The sequence below is a fragment of the Ovis canadensis genome, chromosome 5, assembly GCF_042477335.2.
Source record: "Ovis canadensis isolate MfBH-ARS-UI-01 breed Bighorn chromosome 5, ARS-UI_OviCan_v2, whole genome shotgun sequence".
NCBI classification, from domain to species: Eukaryota; Metazoa; Chordata; class Mammalia; order Artiodactyla; family Bovidae; genus Ovis; species Ovis canadensis.
In genome coordinates, this window is record NC_091249.1 from 65677120 (window position 1) to 65696896 (window position 19777).

General features: G+C 50.9%; 1 protein-coding gene across 2 annotated transcripts; it reads right to left on the reverse strand.

Moving 5' to 3' along the window:
• Nucleotides 1-4469: 4469 nt before the first annotated feature.
• PCDH12 (protocadherin 12) lies at nt 4470-17434 on the reverse strand. Of its 2 annotated transcripts, XM_069589926.1 has the most exons (4): nt 14218-17434; nt 11118-11215; nt 8885-9036; nt 4470-5540 (listed from the first exon to the last, which is right to left on the reverse strand). In XM_069589926.1, exons 1-4 carry the CDS (start codon nt 17086-17088, stop codon nt 5077-5079), a joined length of 3585 nt encoding a protein of 1194 aa, XP_069446027.1. In that variant the 5' UTR covers nt 17089-17434; the 3' UTR covers nt 4470-5076. The 2 variants fall into 2 exon arrangements, with proteins under 2 accessions (XP_069446027.1, XP_069446029.1); XM_069589928.1 differs by lacking the exons at nt 4470-5540; nt 8885-9036 and adding an exon at nt 10585-10684 and having other exon boundaries at nt 14218-17432.
• Nucleotides 17435-19777: the final 2343 nt, after the last annotated feature.

The window sequence follows — 19777 nt, forward strand, 5'->3', positions numbered from 1 at the left end:
CATTAACCAATTTAAAGGGTCTTAAAAGCTTCTCCAAGAGAGAGACATAGAAAAAAATGATTTCTGAGTCAACACTAATGACTCCAATTACTGAATTTGTGCATAGCTGTTCCCTGGCTTCTGGATGTTAGCCCAAGTTCAATAGCAGAGATGTGGTTGCGGGTGCGGGGTGGCAAGGACTGAGGACCAAGCCCCTAGGAACTGTTCAAATGGGAAAGACCACCCAGCCTGGCTAGCTCCACGTGGGGAGGATCTGAGGAGGGGAGTTCTCTACATTTCTCTCTCTGCCGGCCGCACCTCCTCCCACTTCTAGTGGTCTCGCCACTGGAGCCCTAAGCTTCCTCTAGCTCCCGCACCTCCCCTGCCCTTTACTCCCTTTCCAGGGCTGCCCTGAACACGGGCCTCACCCCACTGGTCCCCTCCTGTGGCTTCCTCCTACAGATGGCTCCTTGGAAGCAGGGACTTTTTCTTTGGATTCCAGTATCCTCAGCACTAAATGAGGCCCCGTTGTGCAGGTAAGGGCTCAAGACACACACTGGTTAAAGCTCAGGGTTTTAAGCTGTGCAGCGCACTCATATCTCTGCAAAAAAAAAAAAAAGGTCTGTGGTCAGATAAGTTTGGGAAACGCTGCACTAGACATCCCCTTTTTATAGATTCACAATATACATCAGCATATTCAAGGTTCCAAGAAATCCTGCAGTAAAGAACTTGGTTAACCGAGTGCTCCCCTCATAGAGCTGGGCACAGAGCCCAGGTCCCCTCAGATAGCTGGTAAACCTTCCTGGGGCACCCGCTGTGTAAAGTGTCACTTCCTGACTTCCCATGGAGCCCCACTCCCCAGCCTCTTCCCCTCCTTTTGTCACTGGGGGTTCTCTGATTATCAGCTTCTCTGGTCATGCCTGGGGCCAAGGGGCAGTTCAGACAGTCTGGGGACCCTGGGCCTCCTGTGGTGATGGGCAGGTAGGGCTCTCCCTCCCCATCGGTTGTTACAAATTAAGTGCTAATCCAATCTGGCATGCCAGATACAGAAGGGGGATATTTTTAAGCTCCCATTGTGGAGAAGGAAGGATGGAGAGTCGTGAGAGGAATGTTGTCAAGGGACCAAAAATCCTCGGCTGTTCAGTCCCTGCGGTCTCTGTACAGCCCCAGGGGATGGGCTTCCTCGAAGCCCCTGGAACTGCTGTGCTTTTGCCATTAAAATTCCGCTATTAATGACTCATTGTCAGTGCCCTGAAAGGAAATGTGAGGGGAGGCTGGGGGGTGGCCCCATTAGCAGGGCCAGCCTGGGTCCAGATGACCCAGTGTTGGAGCCCTGGTGCCCTCAGCAGTGAGCCCTTTGCCAAGGCTCTGCTGCCTCAGTCTCCTTATCTGGAGATGCTGGTTTCAGAGGGCCCTGCCCTGTGGCTCAGCTGGTAAAGAATTTGCCTGCAGTGCAGGAGACCAGGGTTCCATCTCTGGGTTGGGAAGATCCCCTGGATAAGGGAATGGGTACCCACTCCAGTATTCTTGCCTAGAGAATTCCATGGACAGAGGAGCCTGGTGGGCTATAGTCCATGGGGTCACAGAGAGTCAGACATGACGAACACTTTAACTTTTCACTGACACTGTGGACGCTGTTTGGTTCATTATATTTTCAGTGCAGGGCATTAAGCAAATGTTCAGTAAATTTCATTCAGTGAATGAGTGATTCTATGGATTATCTTCTCTCCACCTGACATCAGCCAGTGCCAAGACTACCCAACACATAGCAATTGCTTTAAAATATTTAAATGATTCTGTGTACCTCTCCCCCCACTGCCATTCCTAGTGCTACTTCTGACCCTTAGTAATTACTCATAAATACAAAATGTTTGTTGAATGAATGTTTCTGATCATGCCTCCTACCCCTGACCCACTATATTGTACCCACTTAGTAGGGACTGGAAAATACTGACCTATTTTCTAGGTGCACACTGTGTGCCAGGCTGAGCCTGTGCTGAAACCCTTCCCGTCCTGTTCCTGTCTTGCTGTGTTCTCTCCAGAGTCCCAAGGGTGGTAGTTGCCATATCCCTCTCATTTCAGTCAGAGGAGAGGTAGGGTCAGTGAGCTGCCAAGCTGAAGTTGGGTGACAGGCAGGAAGGCTGCCTGTCAGTCTCGAAACTGCCCCCGGGCTCCAAGTGAGCACTGCGTTGTGGCACTGCTAGTGCTGGAGAATGGCTGACTATTGATAAAAAAAAATGTCCCCCTGCGCTTTCCAAATTAAGACGACATTTAACCGAGTGCTTGCTGGCTCGCCTGCTCCTTCAGTCTCCCAGGGGACAGAGCCCATCTTGGTGGAAGATGTTTGAGTATGTCCAAAGCTTCAGCTCTGACATCTCAGCTGATGTCAAGAAGTTTCTGTAACCTTTCCGTTCAGCACACTCAGTTCTGTCAGCATACGCACTGTCTCACTCTCAACTGTTTCTTGGGGGGAAGGACTGACATCAGCCCTTGGAGGGGTTGCCAGGTTTGGGCAAGAGCACCAAGGCTCACCAACATACACCCCAGCCCTGATCAAAGGTCGTTTGCCTCAGAAACAACTCTACCTACGAGTTCTCCAGATTCTGTGGGGAATCAAGGATCACAGTGGTCCTTATCTTATTTAGGTCACAGACCCCTTTGAGAATCAGATGAAAGCACTGTCTCCTTCTCATGGAAAAGTACTCATCCTCCCAATTTTGCATGCTATTCAGCAGGTCTTTAGATCCCAAAGCTTGACCAGGAACCCCAGGTTAAGGACCCTTGATATATCAGAAAGAACATCATCTGAATTTCAGATGTAGATGCTAGCTCTGCCACAAGCCTGCTGTGTGGCTCTGGGCCAGTCAGTCCTTCCTGTCTTGCCATTTCTTTGGCAATAAAGCGTTCAGACTCCTTGTGATTAAAACTGCCTGTCGGTGGAGGTTTAGTGACTTGAGCAGTGCTGCTTACCTTTTTTATAGGTCACATGTTCCTTTGAAAATCTGATAACTCTGTATCTTCTGCCTAGAAAAAAAGCCTGTACACAAAATTTTGCCAAGTATGCAGAGGTTCCAAGGATTACAGATTTAGGTCTTTTGAACTAGAGGGAGGCAGTGATCCAATTGTGAGCAATGGTTCCAGTTTCCTAGGTCATCTCCTCTTCTCATCTCTTCTCTCCATCGCCCAACATCAGCTCTGCACTAAAAATCCACTAGTGATTGGGGGTCAGCACTGTCTACTCCAGTGCTATGATTTTCAGTCTGTTTTCATGTAATGGAACCTTTTTTTTTTTTTCTTCTCTTTTCTAATGAAGTCTTATACCTGGAGCTCCAGCATAGAGAAAAGGGAATCCTGTAGCATTTCTGTACCCACTGTTTCATTTTTTTCTTCCATTCAACAAGTATTCATCAAGTGTTGCCTTGGGCCAGGTGCCTTGCTGGTCAGATTGGAAACCCTACCTGCTTGGTGTCCCCCAGCCTCTTTCATTGGCTTGGGGAACCAACTTGCAAATCACAGATCTTGTAAAGAGGTTATTCTGCCCTGGAGTGAGATATCAGAGACCAAGAGACCCTCCTCCCAGAGCTCCTGAAGCACTTTGGGGGACCCATTTTGTTCATCTGTAAAATGGGATAATGGAATAATGAGGCCTCACTACATTCCAAGTTTGGATGGTTTTCATTATCCCTAGATGAGAGTATGATTGGCACCTTTCAGTGAACAGTGAACATGTGTTCTGAGCTCTGGAAAAGGACAAAAGGAGAGGCACAGAAATTTTTTCTTTAGTATCAGGGAGAGCCTCCACATTGTCGAGAAGCTGAACAGACTGTTTGGAAACTTCCAGGAAAATTATAAGGCTGAACCTTGGGAAAATACTTGCTGTTTTTTTCATCCCCTCCTCCCCTGGAAGGTTTGTTGCTGTCAGTGTCGATTTCATAGACCCAGTTCACACACTGTCCTCTAGGGCCTGCATTCACTGCTGTGACAGAGGAAGATTTACCCACGATCAGTGGGTCTGGAAAGATGACTTCTGCACCTGAAGGGCTGCTTGCTAAGGAAGGACAGGAGTCTGCAGAGGCCCAGCCTGCATCAGGTCCGTGACAAGTCCCCATCACTTTGCCCTCGGAAGAGCAGAGATATGCAGCCTGAGAAGCTTTGGAAATATTCTTTTCGATATTTTTCCTGAGGGGATTTCAGGCAAGTCCACTTCTGGCAAAAGCCCACCTGTGGTAGCTCTTCCTATCTTTTCCTTGTCTGGCAGTCTAGTGCCAAAGTCGAGAGCATGGGTATTTGTGTTGGACAAGCCTAGTTCCAATTTCTGGCTCTGCCTCCTTTCTCTGCTTGATCTTGGGCAAGACACTCAGCCTCTCCCAAGTCTCATGGCCTTGTATGTGAAATGGGGATAATAACATCTCCCTTCCTCTGGTTGTGAGGAAATGAAATGAAATCCTATTGTAAAGACTTGTGCCTGGCCCCTGTTAATACTCTGTAAATACTCATGCTTTTCTTAGCTTTAATTTTCACCTGGGAAGCGGATTATTTGATACTGTAGCAATAGGGGAGCGAGGGTCAAGTGTACCTATGTCCATCACCGCTGACCTAACACTATGCACCCTCCCATCCAGGCCCACAATGACACTCCGGCCAGCGACTGGATGACAACCCTCACCCTACTCTTCCCTTTTCCCTGTCCCTCCTGACAGGTGCAAACAGGGTAACTACCCACTGTATTTCCTTTTATTAGTAGGTCAGAGAGCTTTGCCTGGTGCCCCAGGATCCAGTCCCCAACCCTCCAGGGTGCAACCAGGCCCTCCTTCCTACTTGGGATGCTCCTTGGCATCTCTTTTGCAAAGAGGATGAACCCTCTGTGCTCTCCTTCCATGTGTTTTGCCAGCAAACACTTAGCCACAAACTGCTTCCCTCCTCCAAAAATTCCACAGGTAGAGCCAGCACTTAACATGGGGTTGCTTTGGTCAGCCAGCTCTTTGTCCTGGGGCTCCCGCCTCCTCTGTGGGGCAGCATCCATCACCCTAAAGTTCTCAGGCCACCTCTGGTCAGTGAGTTCAAAGATTAGAGACACCAGTTCCTGTCCCAGAATCCTCAGGGCCTGGGCTTCCTAACATCCCCCAGAGTCCCCGGTTCCTGGATCCACTGGCCCCTGCTGCTGCTGCTGCCACTGCTGGTCCTGCTCTCGGCCCCCTTGTTTCCAGCTAGGCCCGTGAGGCCTTCGGAGCCCGCGGCCCCGCTGGTGGCCAGGTCTAGACTGAGGGTCCTCCCGCAGACAGAGAGCCGCCGCAGCACCTCGGAGGCGGCCTCCACCGGCACGGCGGGGCGCTGCTCCAGCAGCATCTCCAGCAGCGAGCTCATCTCCGACAGGAAGGTGCTGGCCAGGCGCGTGCCTGTCGGGCTCAGCTCGGGCGCCTTGCCGAACGTCTGGAAGGTCCTGGGCTCCTCCGAGGTCGCAGAGTCCGGGGAGAACACGTTGTCACGGTAGTTGGAGAGGGGCAAAGAAAGTCTTGCCATCCAGGCCGGGTCGGGGACGCTCAGCCGGTCCAGGGCCAGGCCTGCAGGGGGCGAAGGGGACGCGGTCGGTGAGGGCGGAGCCCCGGGCGGGCGGGCGGGGCGCCAGACAAAGGAGGGAAGGGAAATGGGGGGGACAGATGGGGCGGCCGGAGGGGGGCGGGAAGGAAGAGGCCCTGCCGAGGAAGCGCGCTGGGCAGGAAGGCAGCGACTGAGGTTCGCTGGTGAGCTGGAGTGAGGACGCAGCCGCGGGAGGAGGAAGGCCTAGAATTAGAAATTGGCCTCTTTCTAAAGCATCTCCCAGTCCCCAGGGGTGTTTCAGGTTTAGGTGGCCTCCATCCATCCCTGTACAGCCAGGATTTTCATTCCCTTAGGACAGACACCACTAGTTGAGGATGGGCGCGCTGGAGGGATTCCCCTTTTTAGCCAATGCTGTAGTTCCTGGCTTGTTGCTGCCTTCCTTTCCTATTCATAATAATAGTGACCACTTATTAAGTATTTCTGTGCCAAACAATTTACATAATTATCTCATTTAACCTCCACACGCACCTTTGAAGTCAAGAGTATTTTATGGATGGGGAAACGATTTCCGGGAAGTTCAGTCATTCATCTACTAGGCACGCAAGCCCAGATTTGACCCCCAGGTCTGATGATTGGAAGCCCCCTGTGACTGAACCACTGAGACCCACTGTCTGGAGAATGTGCCCTTCCTCTCTCCCTGGATGCTAGGTGCTCACCTGTGGTTCTGGTTTCCCTGGCCTGCTAAAGTCTGTACTGTCACTTGCTCTCGACACCACATGCTCTCGACACCTCAACCTTCGCCTCTCAAGCTGCAGGAAACCTGTGAAGGGGCTGGCTGCCTAAGAGCTGTCCCGGGAAAGGCATGGGGCAGTGAAAAAGAGTCCCCCTGACCCCGAATCCCACCATCACACTTCTCCATTTGCCATCTCTTCAACAGAAAATCCTGTCTTAGGAAACCAGTCCCAGGCCCAGTTACAGAGGCCAGGGCAGAGAAGACAAAGCATAGGCCTTGTGGTTAAGAATCTGTATCTTTAAAGAAAAAGCACAACAACTACTTTAGCGTGTATTTAATACTTGCTTAAGGTGAGCCGGTTTAAAGCCTGTACACAGAGTGAAAGACTGGAAAGGGAGAAGTCAAAGTGTTAGCTGAAATTGCCCCGGGCAGAAATGATTTATTCCCTTTTTGTTTATCTACATTTGTCTCTATTAACCAAATATTACTTTTGTGATTTTGAAAAGTTATTCCAAAATACAGCTAAATGCTGTTTCTATTGATAAATGAGTCTTGGTCTTGCCTTGTCAGTGCAGGGGTATGCAGGCTGTGAGGCAGTCCCTTTCTGACTAGTCCAGCCCATGCCCAGGGCTCAGTGAACGTTTATTGAATGATTGAATGAACATAAATATTAACCCTGGACATTTGGGAAATGTAAACCTTAGTTCCCTGAGACTCTGGGGTAATAAGGTTGGAACTCTTGGTGTTACAGAATCAGGCTTTTCCTTGTATAAGGGTCAGAGGGCTTCAGAAGGAATGAAGCTTGGAATGAGAAAATCAGTGGAGTGTAGGAGAATGGCTGAAACATGATGGTGAATTCACTGTGAGGCAGGTGGACACTGGGTAGACTGGGGTTTGATTTCCTAGCTTTGCAGCTTATGAGCAGTGTGAACTTGGAAAACTTGCTTAATCTCTCTGAGCCTCTTTTTTTCTCTTATAAAGTGGTGAGATAATAGCATTTATCTTGTAGGTGGCTATGAGGATGCAGTGAGCTCATGCCGCCACTAAAATATGAGCATCATCACATCCTCCAGGGGGGCTTTTACCTGATGCAACCGAGACCCCAGTGTCAGGCACATTCACCAGTAGCCCCATCACGGTCCAGCCCTATGGGCAGCGCAGGCTCTGCTACCGTTGCTGTGCTATTCGCTCTTCAACTTGTTACCATCCTCCTGTGTTCCTTGCCCTCTGTGCTATGAGGAATCAGGACCACATGGGAATTAAGCCCACAGGTTCCAGCACAAAGCTGGGGCATACAGATATAACACCAGCACTGAGGTCATCTGAAATTTTCTAATAGCCAGATTTAAAAAGTAAAAAGAAAAGGTGAGATTAATTTATGTAAATTTTTATATTTAATATCATTTATCATATAATCAATATTTTTTAAATTATTAATGAGATGTTTTACATTCTTTTTTCATATTAAGTCTTCAAACTCTGGAGTGTGTTTTATACTTCTATCACATCTCAGCTGGTCCAGCCATTTTCACATATGGCTATTGGTTATTGGAATGGACCTCATAGCTCTACATTCTAGACAATGCAGTCCTATAAAGTTCTCTGTATTTGTGCCGTCCAAAGCAATATCCATTAGCCACATGTAGCACTGGAAACATGGCTGGTATGACTGAGGAACTGAATTTTTCATTTTACTTACTTTTAAGTAGATTTCATTTTACTTAATTTTAATTTAGAGCCACATTGCCTGGGTTAATAACCATAGGCTACACAACCTTGGGAAAATTATTAAAACCCTGGCCCCTCAGTTTTGTTTTTTTTTCCTTTATGAAATGGGGATAATGAATAGTCCCAATCTCAGAAGATTTTCTCATGAGGCACTTAGAAGAGGGACTAGCACACAGAAAGCACTCAATAAATGTTAGCTATATTTTTTTAACCAAGGAAAGGGAAATCCCTGCCATGCCTTCAGCACATGAATATGACCAGATGAGAAATAGGTTATTAACTATGCAACAGAAAACCACAGCATAGGTCAGACTTAGTGTGTGTTACTTGGAGGAGGCTGACTGATGTGTGTTGTTGGGGAGGTGTGGATGGGCCAGCAGATTCTTGAGTTCTCATGGTAAAGGGGTCTTCAAACACATTAAAGAAATGCAGATGAGTGGTTTAGGAGGTAAAGAGAGGTCCCCTAATGGTAGGTGGGCCCAGGTTGACTTCCCTTCCATCACTGATGAGCTAGGTGATTCTGGGCGGCTGTGATACCTTTCTGAGCCTCAGTTTGCTGATTTCTAAGTTGGAACTCCTAATGTCTACCTCAGAAGACTGTGTGGAAGCTTAACTTGAGATTATGCCTACAAGACTCTTCCTTAGTACCTGGCACACACCAAGAGCTCAGTAATTGTTCACTATTCTTTGATGATTTTTTACATGCATAATCAAAGATGAATCTGGTCTTTAAACAAATGAAGACCTGAAGCTCCAGGGGAAGTGAAAAATGTTGCTGATAGTCTTCTTCAGAAATAGACTAGCTGTGTTTCCCTGCAGTGGATTGGAGCAGCCCTCTGAAGCCTGGGCACAGGAAGGGACTGTAGGGGCAGAAGTGGAGTCAGAGTGACCCTAGGAAGTCCCTACCTGTGTGGGGGTCCAGGAGGTTCGACAGCTCTTCTTCTAGCAGCTGCTTCACAGAGAGGTCCTCTTCAGGGTCCAGGGGTCCTTCCTCCTGGTCTGCTTCTGCCTGGCCACCAGCCCTGGCGCCTGGGCCATCTGTGTCTGGGATTGCACTCCTGCAGAGGAAGCCAATCCATTCCACCAGTGAGGAAATTCACACACACATTCATTCATTCCTGCTTATGAATATTCTGCTATTCATGCCAGCATTCATTCATCTGCAAAGTGAACTAGGTTCCCAGCCCAGGCTTCAGAGTCAGACCAACCTGGGTTTCTTGATCCCAGCCCCCTTGCCTACTCTGAGTCTGTTTCTTCATCTGTAAAATGAGAGCAATAAATAACAACCACCTTACGGGGCATTGTGGGGATAAAATGAGGTGTCGCAGGTAAAGGCCTTAGCACAGTGTTGTAAGCACTCAGCAAACAAAAGTGACTGAATGCACAGATATTATTTACCATTGTCCCTCCATTCCTTCTCGTTACCTGGTACAGAGTAGGAGTTTAGTAAACCTTGGTTGATCCAGCGCAATCACCCTTCCATCTCTCCATCCCTCCAGCCGAGTATGAGTTCCAGTGATGCAGGGTTCTTTTTCTTAGTATTTATTTTTATTTACTTATTTGGCTATTCCAGGTCTTAGTTGTAGCATGTGGCATCTAGTTTCCTGACTAGGGATCAAACCTGAGCCCCCTGCATTGGAAATGCGGAGTCTGAGCCACTGGACCATCAGGGAGGTCTCCAAGGGCAAGGATTTTTGTCTGTGTCTTCTCTCACCAGTGCTCTGAACAGAGGTTGGCACATAGTAGGTGCTTAATAAATACCTGGTGGACTGAATGACTGAATGTTCCCTTCTTCTTGTTTGAGGCTAAATCCCAGACCAGAAGAGCAGGTCAATAGAGGATGCAGCTGAGGTAAGGCATCCCAAAACTACTAAGAGTCTACTATGGGGTTTCTTGCTATCTCCCTGGCCTCTCCCTCCCATGGCTGCCCTCTGTCACTGAGGAGGCCAGTTCCTGGGACTACCTCAGCACAGTGGGTAGGCCTGGCTTCTCATCCCAGCATCTGGGAAGGCTCCCCAACAGCCTTTAAGGCCTGGAGTTCTTGCTGCTTTTTCTCTATGGCCATTTCAGCAGGAAGGTGGCAAGTTTGCAAGTAATGACAACAACTAATGTTTATTGAGCAATTACTCTGAGTCAGACATATGCTTTGCAGGGTATATTCGCCTTCTCATCAAACCTTTCACTTCTGTAAGGGCTTCTCTTGTTATCATCCTCATTTTACAAATGAGAAAACCAAGACTTATAAAGATTATGCATCTTGCCCAAGGTTCCCACAGGTTAAGTGATGAAGTCAGATTTCAAAGGCAGGCTGAGATGACTCTGGAGTATATGTGCTCACCCCTACTCTACAGAGTTTCTAGATATTTTCGCCAAAAACCAACCAAACAAAATGTCACAACAAGAGCACTGAACTGGAAGTGAGTGTCCTGAGAGCCAATCCCAGCTTTGCCACACACTGGTTGCTTGACCTTGAGCAAAGTCACTTTAAGGGGAAAGGACTTAGCATTGTTTGTATACCTCCTTTGTTCCAGGCACTGGGCCACAGGCTTAGAACACTTGTGGTCACTAAATTCTTACCCCATCACTACAAGGAAGTGGCGACCTCCATCTCACAGATGAGAAACTGCAGGCCTGAGGCTTGATCTGACTTACTCAAGTTTACGTAGCTGGGTAGGATCAAACTACTTAGAGCCTCAGTTTCTCCATCTGTAACAAGAGGGAGTTAAATTAGTTGTCCTCTTGAGGTCTCTTTAATTCTAGGACAGCCCAAAGAAACACACCCACATACCCATATCCTTAGCCAGGAACCTTCATATTATATTTAAGGGTCAAGAGCAAGAAGGCTGAACGTTGCAGATTTAAAGTCCATAGTCTAGTCCCTCTGAAGTCAGAGGACAGATAGAGCCTCAGGGATGAAGTCATTTCCTTATTGACTCTGGGTCCTGTAAATAATATTAATACAGTAGCTCCAGGACTAAGCTGTCTGGGTGGGGGGATGGGTGCTGTTCTCTGCAGTCTCCCAGGGAAGTAGCATCTGGAATGTGCTCACCCTTCCTTGCAGCACAGAGGCTGCAGGGGTGAGGGCAGGCTGGTGGGGAGGGGGCTTGAGAAGCCAGAACTGGGGCTACGTGCTGCTTACCTGCTGCTGCCAGGCTTGGCCAAGTACTTATTTCCCCGGTGGTTTGGTTTGGGCTGGAATTGGCCCTGATGCAGCAAGGACAGCAGCTGGGAGATTTGCTACAAGACAGGAAAAATCTGTTGACTCCACACAATTCCGACCCAGCACACTTCCTTACCGGATGTTTCCCTCAATGCCGGCGCTTTCTTTTTATAGTCTTTCCTCCAGCTTCAGATGTTTGTGGATCGGATGGGGGATGGTGAACAGTGATGGTGACGGAGGCAGGAATGTGTGCAGGCAGGTTCCCTGCTTAGCTTTGTGTCAACTACAGATTCCCGGGAACTGGGTGTCTGAGAGAAAGAATAAGGGCCCTCTGGGGGGGCCCCATGAGACCTGCTCCCGGTGGACACTGTGGGATGGGGGTGGAAAAGGCATTTCCTGACTATAAATGTATTATTACTTCAATAAGAATCATCTTAAAGTGTTATATCCCCCTCTTCAGCAGTATTCAAACGCTCAGCCAATGTTGGTGGGTCAGATGTAACCATGTTATAAGAAGGCAGAGGGTGTCTTTGAACCATTTATTCATCCGTTCATTCACTCGGCAAGTATTTAATGAGAGCCTGCTTGTGCCAGGGCCTGTGCTTACTATGGGAGTAAGAATGGGATCACGGCCCCAGTCGCTGCCCTCAGGGAACTCCCAGTCTGCCTGGGAGAACAGTCGGGGGAGATAGGGCATGTGGGCAACTATGGGGGCTTACATCGGAGTTGGGAAAAGATAGAGGTGAAGTGGAGCAGATGAAAGCCCCTCATCCAACTTAGAGCAAGGAGGCAGTTGTGTGTGTGTATGGGGGGTGTGGCTACAGGGGGAAATCATTCACTTATTTCAGCAAATGTTTTCTGAGTTCATAGTGCATCACAGGCCCCTCTACTGAGACCTGGAGTTTCCATAGAGGGTTAGCAAGTGGAGAGAGGGTGAGAGTCTGGGCGAGGGGTGAAAGGAGTTTCAGTTAGAAGGTACTCAAGCTGAAAGGCCAGAGGAGACAGTGGAGTTTCAGAAAGGCTGGTGAATGGGGACAGGGGTGGGTGAGATGTTCAGGGCTAGGCCCCACAGGCTCTTTTGAGGGAAGCAACAGGCCAAGTCAAAGTCATTTCTAGCTTGGTGTGTGATGACAGGCAGGTTTTTAGATGTACTCAGATCTCAGTTTCCTCATCTCTAAGGTGACTCTAAAAATCCTACCCAGCCTTCTCAGGCTTGTCAAGATTAATTAGGTGGTTTTAAAGTTTAAAATGCTCCGCAGAGTCGAGGGGTTTGGGCTGTTACTCCTAGAAATGTTGTGTCTGCCTCCCGGACCCAACTCACCTCCCTGCTGAGGAGATCCCTCTGCCCTTTGCGCAGCTGTGACAGAAAGGGCCGACCTCAGAGGAGGTCTGGAAGGGGAGGTGGCTGGGACTGGGGTTTCACTGTGACTTGGGAGTGTCAGGGCCCCACTGCTGCCTCAGGGCCATTCCCACCTCCTGGCCCAGGCCCAGAAACCCTCCTAAGGCACCTGCCACCCTTTTCTCGAGTGACAGCCGATACTTCAGGGACACACCCTGAGTGCCAGCCCCTAGGTGATGTGCTGTCATTCTGGGTCATTTCACAGCTAGAGTTAGACTCGAGTCAGACTCAGGTTCAAATCCTAAATCTTCCCCTGCTCCATTTCCCATCTGTGTGACCTTAAGGAATCCTGAGGCTCAGTTTCCTCAGCAGTAAAACAGGGGATAATAACAAGACCCAGGCCATGTGTTGGTTGTGGATATGAGTATTTAATGAGTGAACATCTATAAATCACTTAGTAATAGATCTCAGGATAAGCACTCACTAACTGTCCAGTGGTATCTAATCTCATGTCCTTCTTCAGTAACCCAAGGAAAAGTATGCTATTATACCCATTTTGCAGATGTGGCACCTGAGGCTCACAGGGGCTACCTAGCAATTAGAGGCAGGGCTGGATGGAATTTTAACCCAGATCTGACTCCACTGCAGCACTACGCTATTGGAAAGACACAAGAATTAGGCAAGGTGCCTCTTACCTTTATGTCGATCTCACCTGGGTGCCCTTCTCTCTTTCAATAGGGTCACCCGCAGGGCCTGCTCTCTGCTGTCTCTGGCAACCACCAGCACCATATTTGACACAAAGAGCTTATTCATTAAGCATTTGATGAATGAATAGGTGAATGAATGAATGGCTCTGGGCAACACTTCTGGGGCTGCACAGAGCCAGGGCAGGATTCCTGAAAGAGCAGCTGGGCCGCCTCCAGGTGGCTTCCTGGGGAAGAAGTGGGGGAAGGAAGCTATGTCCTTGCTCTGCAGGAAACATGAGCTGATGGCCTGGCTCACGACAGAAGTGTGCCTTGATCACAGGGAAATGATCTGGGGATCAGAGGAGTCGATATAGATGTGAGATCAGGCCCCATCCCAGAAAAAGCTTTCCATTTGTGTCCAGTAAACCCTAGGACACACCCATTCATCATCCCATTTAATCTTCAACCCCCTGGGAGGTAGACACAGGTAAGTTTGGTATCACAACTCCCGTCTTATAGATGAAGAAAATAAGATAATGTTGCCCAGCTCCTAAAGTCACTGTGCCGAAACTGGAACCTAGATCTGCCTGACTCCCAAGTCCCATGGTTGTTTCCACTGCCCTACCCAGCTGGCCTAGCCGGCAACCTCTGGGGTCTCAGGCAGCCCCTGAGACCCGGGGGCAGTAATGCCCATGCCAGCTTGCTTCACAGGGAAAATTGCCCAAATGAGATGAAGGCAGGTACTGTTGCTCGCTGCCTTTGCTGTGTGTCTGGTTGTGCCAGGTGCTCTGAGTAAGTCCTCAATAGGAATTAAGTGACAATTGTGTGAGGCAGATGCTCTTACTGCCATCCCTGCTTTATAGATAAGGAAACTAAAGCTCAGAGACAGTAAGTCATTTGTCCAGGATCACACAGCTAAATTCTTTTGACTCCAGAGCTGAACCACTGCCCCCAGTGCATCCTAAGGTGCTTGGTGAGCCTAAGGAATGAATGGGAGGGTGACGGGGTCTGATGCTATTCGTGGTGGCCCAGAGGTGACCAGAGAGAGAGGTACCTGAACAGGAGGCGAATCCATGGTGAGCTCCTCTACAGGGTTCCGCTCCGCAAAGGCGGCCACAGACAGCCGGACCAGGCTCCTCAGGATCTGACGGGGGCCTGATTCTTCCTCAGGGGCTACTTTACCATTGAGATTCCGCTGCCGCCTCAGGGTTGCAGAGGAGGCTGGCGGGCTCTGTGGGGCCTCCTCGCTGCCCTGGTCCCCGGGCACTCTTCCTGTGGGGCTGCCCGCAGCCTTCAGGAGCCTGGAGCGGGGCTGGCCAGGCGGGGGCTCGGCAAGGTTCAGGTTCTCTCGGGAGGCGTTCCTCTGCCTGGGGTGGTTGAAAAGGAGGTTGACAGTGTCCTGCAGCACCTCTCGGCTCTCAGCCAGCGTTCCCTGGTTGCCTTGGTTACGCAGAGTCCTGTACAGGGTCGGTGTGAGATGAAAGGGGGCCTGCAGGCAGGAGTCCCAGCCTGCTTCCATCATTGCTTCCTCACCCACATGCTTGGGGGGCTGCCCGACTTCACCAGGCTCATCCACCTGGCCCCTTAGCACAGGCACAAGTTGGATGTCTGCCTTCTGAATGTGTTTCTGGGGCCTCTTGGGCTGGTGACGGTAGGTGGACTCTGCCTCCCGACAGTTGTAGGCCCTGTTGTCCTTTTTCTCCGTCCGGCAGATAGACGTGATCAGAGTCAAGATCGACCCAAAGACAGCAAGCAGTACGACCAGGCAAATCACCGTGAGTACCGATGTGCTCAGGGCCCCTGGCTCACGGGCTGAATCCCTCAAGTGGTCCACACTGGTGACGAACAAGACCTGCAGCAGGGCTCGGGTCTGCAAGGAGGGGCTGCCTCGGTCTTCCACCACAATCTCCAGCTCCCACTCACTCCCAGTGAGCCTGCTGGCATTGGTGATGTTGATGAACAGCTGCCCCAGGTTGGGGCTGAGGACGAAGACACCGGCTTCGTTCCCACTCCGAATGGTGTAGAGAAGCTCTCCATTTGCACCCGAGTCTGCATCTGTTGCTATGATAGTCACCAAAAGGAATGGCCGAGAGCTGGAGGTGGCCTGTAGCGGTATGTTAGTGCCTGCTGGGCCCAGGCCATTGGGATTCTCAATGGGCACCAGCAAATGACCTGTGGAGGCGTTTACAAGCACCGAGAGGCTGGCTCTCCCATTGCTCAGTATGGGGTGAATCACCTCTGGGGCATTATCATTGGCATCCAGGAGGCTGACCCAAACAGAGACACTGGATGAGAGCTGGGGCTGCCCGCTGTCCTCTGCAATCACCAGGAACTCAAAGCTGGGCATCTGTTCATAGTCCAGTGACCTTTGTGCGGTGACCTCACCTGTGTCTGAGTTAATAGCTACCAAGTGAGAAACTGGAGAGTCCTGGATGCGGTATGAGATTTTCCCATTAACACCCAGGTCTGCATCATGGGCCTTGATGGTGATGAGGTGGAGAGAGGGTAGGTTGTTTTCCCGAGTGGAGACCTGGTACCTGCTTTTCTCAAACACAGGTGCATTGTCATTGGCATCACTGATCTGAATGCTGAGCTGTTTCTTGTCTGATAAGGGCTCGAGTCCTTGGTCTTGGGCCAACAGAGTGAGGGTATATTGGGGCCACTGCTCTCTGTCCAGTGTGGCGTTGGTTAGCAGCATGTATGTGTTACCATTGGTCCTTTTCAGCCTGAAGTGGCCCAGCTCTTGGCTCAGCCAACAGTGGACCAGGCCATTGTTTCCTGAGTCCAGGTCATTGGCCATGATGAGAGCAATGAAACTGTCCTTGGGAAGAGCTTCGGACACCAGCAGTGGTTGGGAGGCCCACGTGATATGGATGCTTGGGGCATTGTCATTGACATCCAGAACCTTGATGAGAATCTTGCAGTGGGCTGGGATGGGATTGGGACCCAGATCCCTTGCCTGGACATCCACTTCATAGGCCGGATTCTTCTCGTAGTCTAGGTGCTGGAGCAGAGTCACCTGGCCCGTCTTGGCATCAATACTGAAGGTGTTCAGCACCTCCAGAGGCACGTGCTTACTGAAAAAGTATTCCACCTCCCCATTGGGGCCTTGGTCAGGGTCTGTGGCGGTCAGGTTTATGAGGAGAGTACCAGGGGCAGCATCTTCTTGGATTTCTAGGGCCGGTGAGCTCTCAGTAAACACAGGGCTATTGTCATTGGAGTCCAGGACGCTGACCTTGACCAAGCTGGTGCCTGACTTGGGGGGATTCCCACTATCATAGGCAGTTAACACCAGATCAAAAAATGAGTGGATTTCCCGGTCCAGCTCCTTCACCACCACCAGTTCTGCGTGTTTTGTCTGATCGGGCCCCACAATGACATCCAGGGCGAAGTGCTCACTGGGAGACAGGGTGTAGGAGTGCAGGGTGTTGGGGCCAGTGTCTGGGTCCAGAGCTCTGTCCAGGGGGATCCGGGTGCGCAGAGAGGCGCTCTCGGAGATTTCCAGCTCCTGCTCACCTTTGGGAAACTGCGGCTGGTGGTCATTGATGTCCAGCACCTGGATCTCCACGTGAATAAGCGCCCGCTCCCCTGTGGCCAGCACATCAAAGGACACCAGGCAGGGATCCTGCTGCCGGCAAAGCTGCTCCCGGTCCAACCGCCTCCCTGTGCTGAGCGCGCCGTCCTCAGAGTCCACCTGGATGGGGAGTCCCTGGGGCAGCTGTAGGACCTGGAAGGCAGCCCTCGCTTGGCCAGGCCCCTCCTCCCGGCCCCGCTCCTGAGGCAGCTTCCCTATCACGGTGCCAGCCGGCACCTCCTCTGCCACCTGATATCTCACGGTGAGAGTGGCCACCTCCTGACAATCCCCTGAAAGGAACAAGTAGCCAGCTGGCCCCAGAAGTCCCAGAAGTGACAGAAGTCGCATCATGCTTACCACCAGAGTGCGCTAGATCCAGAAACTGCTAGAGTTCTTCAGGGGCTGGGCAAGGCCTCCAGTGTTTCCTGAGGGACCCGATTAGCCCCGTTCTCCTGCCCCCAGACCTGCTGGCACAGCCTCGTCCCATCATTAGATAATGGAACTAACAGAAAGAAAGGCCATTTTCATCAGAAGAGATTTGAGAGGTGCAAGGACCGATGAGGTAAAATCGCCAGGAGAGCCCTGGTACAGGGCACTGTGGGTCCCCGTCAGCCAGTGATGGACAAGAGTCGGTCCAAGAGGAACTGGACCCAGTGAAGCAGGATGTGGGGATCTGACTTCCAAACAGTTGCTGGGCCAGGGAAACAGAGAAGCAGCTTTTTCCTATGGAAACCCCACCTACAGGAAAAGGGAGGGCTGTGAGTTTCTATGCCAATTAGAGAAAGAGAGTTTCCGTGAAGCTGAGTGGACTGCCGCTGAGGAGGATGCGGCTGGGGACAGGCCGGATGGGAAGGTGCTGTCCATGTGGAAGGCGGCCGCTGAGGGGAGGGGAGCCCCTGCTGTGTTCAAGTAAGCAGAGAGCCCGAGCCCCTCCTGGACGAGTCACGCCTCGGCCTCTCTTCCTTCCTTGTCTCTCCTTGTTTCCTTTATCTCCCGTTACTCCTCTCCCACTCCTCTTTCCCACCCTTGTCTACATCTCAGTCTTGACTCTGCCCCAATACCCGTTTTTGTCTCAAGGGAAGCAGAGCTGATTAAGAGAGTGGCCATCAGAGCTGAACTGCCTGGGTTCAAATTCTGACCCTGCAAGTTCCCAGCTGGGTCATATGGGACAAGTCACTCAACCTCTCTGGGCCTCATCTTGAGAGTGAGATGGGAATAAGAACAGTAGACCTCTCAGGCAGAAATCTTGGAGATGAAATGGAATGTGCATGGAAAGCCTGGCCCAGAGTCATGAGCAATGACATTGTTATTGGAGGTGGGTGTTGTGATCTGCAGTCTGGCCTGCCTTGGGACTGGCTCTGGCTCCTGCACTGGCCGTAGGGCAGTCCCTTGCCCACACAGACCAGATCATAAAGGACCCCATGGCCTTGGCTCCTGAAGCACAATGACCTCTCTGACCCAACGGTGTGGCCTCCCTCCCCCTTCCCTTCTGGCTCCCCAGCCTCCTGCCCATTGTTCTCCACATCTGGTCTAGCTTGAGCTCCTATCCCGGGGAATCCCCCAGCCTCCCACTCCTTGGTCTTGGAGGTTTTTATACCTTTCCCTCTCCCACACTTTCCTCTCCCTTTCCTTCCCTTTCTCCAGTTCTTCACTCCCCACTGCAGTTCTTGTCCAAGAGTCCTGTCACAGAGATGAGACCCAGGAGGTGGCCAAGAGGGCAACTGGCTTGGGTGGCCTTGAGGTGGCTTGCTCCTTCTCATTTCCTCCTGCTGCTGCTGCCCCACCATTGTCCAGTCTTGCACTTTACTTTGAGGTTGAGTCCAGAGGTTTGTAAAGCATTTGATATGATGGGAGTTAAGGGTCAACTTTGCCTAGGTAGGTCCTTAGGGCTGGAGGTGCCTGTTGGGACAAAAGTGACTCCAGTCGGGCCACTGGCCTGGAGGCTTGTGGCCATTTGGATGGTATGATGAGGACCTCCTTGGCCTAAGCATCACCTGTGCTCCCCTCTGTACTTTCTTTTCCACACCCTACCCCCTCATATTCTACTCCCTGGAGATTCCCAACAGCACAGGGTCTGAATCCAATGAGGATATTCCCTGGCTCTGGAGACAGACAGAGCACTCACTAGCTTAGAGACATAGCACAAGTCACATGACCTCTTTGGGCCTCAGTTTCCTTCTCTAGTAGAGCATGACTACCCTGCATCTCCTGAGTTTCTGGTAAGGATTCAATGAGATGATACAAGTGAAGGCTCAGTGCAGCGCCTGGCACAGAGAGAGCACTCATTGCATGGGTCTAGTTTACCTGGTATTATTTGCCAGGCTTGATACCCTGAGTGCAAATGGTAAAGATGGTCTTGCATTTGTCCCTTCACTTTTTTCTCTGTCTTCTCCGCCAGGAAGTCTCACTTCCCAGGGTGTCCTCAGCTTGAGCGCAGGCTAGGGCTACCTGTCCTGCAAAGAGAGCCAATGTGGGCCCCAGGTCCTCTGGTGGTAGCCTGCATGGTGGCCCCACTGCCTGACCCTCACTCATCCTGCTGTGTGCAAGGCAGTGAGCAGGACAGAGTGACCCCCAAGGGACTCGTAGTTTCAGGTCAGGGTGGGGAAATGAAAGAAGTGGGTCCAGTGGGGTGGCTCTGGATTCAGGTCCTCCTGGAGGACCCTTAGATGCGCCCAGAAGGATGTGGAGGAGTGAGCCAAAGGAGGTGGGTGGGCAGCAGGGAGGCAAGGCAGGGGGAGGGAGCAGGATGGAAGAAGCCTGAGGTGGGTAAGCTGGCTCCTTGTGGTCCTACAGGAGGGTCTGTGGACACAGGGGTCTGTGGACAGAGGAAAAGTAAGTTGGGCTGGGGGTGTCAGCAGGGCCACCGGATGATGGCGGGCCTGGGGCCCAATGCTAAGGACTTGGACCTTGTCCTGTAGGCTATGGAGAGCTTTGGAAGGGCTCTGAGCTGCATGATGAAAATAGCAGCTACCTGCCAAGCCTTGTGCTGAGTGCTTCACATACATCATCCCACGCCACCCTCACAACAGGCCATGGGTGA

Bases quoted from the DNA above. Each gene is read 5' to 3' on its own strand.
- PCDH12 (XM_069589926.1), bottom strand. From the start codon at position 17,088: ATGATGCGACTTCTGTCACTTCTGGGACTTCTGGGGCCAGCTGGCTAC. The intron at 11,216-14,217 runs GTACCTCTCTCT...CCTGTCTTGTAG, and splicing joins TGGATTCGCCTCCTGTTCAG to CAAATCTCCCAGCTGCTGTC. The intron at 5,541-8,884 runs GTAGGGACTTCC...CGCCCCCTGCAG, and splicing joins CCTCCTGGACCCCCACACAG to GCCTGGCCCTGGACCGGCTG.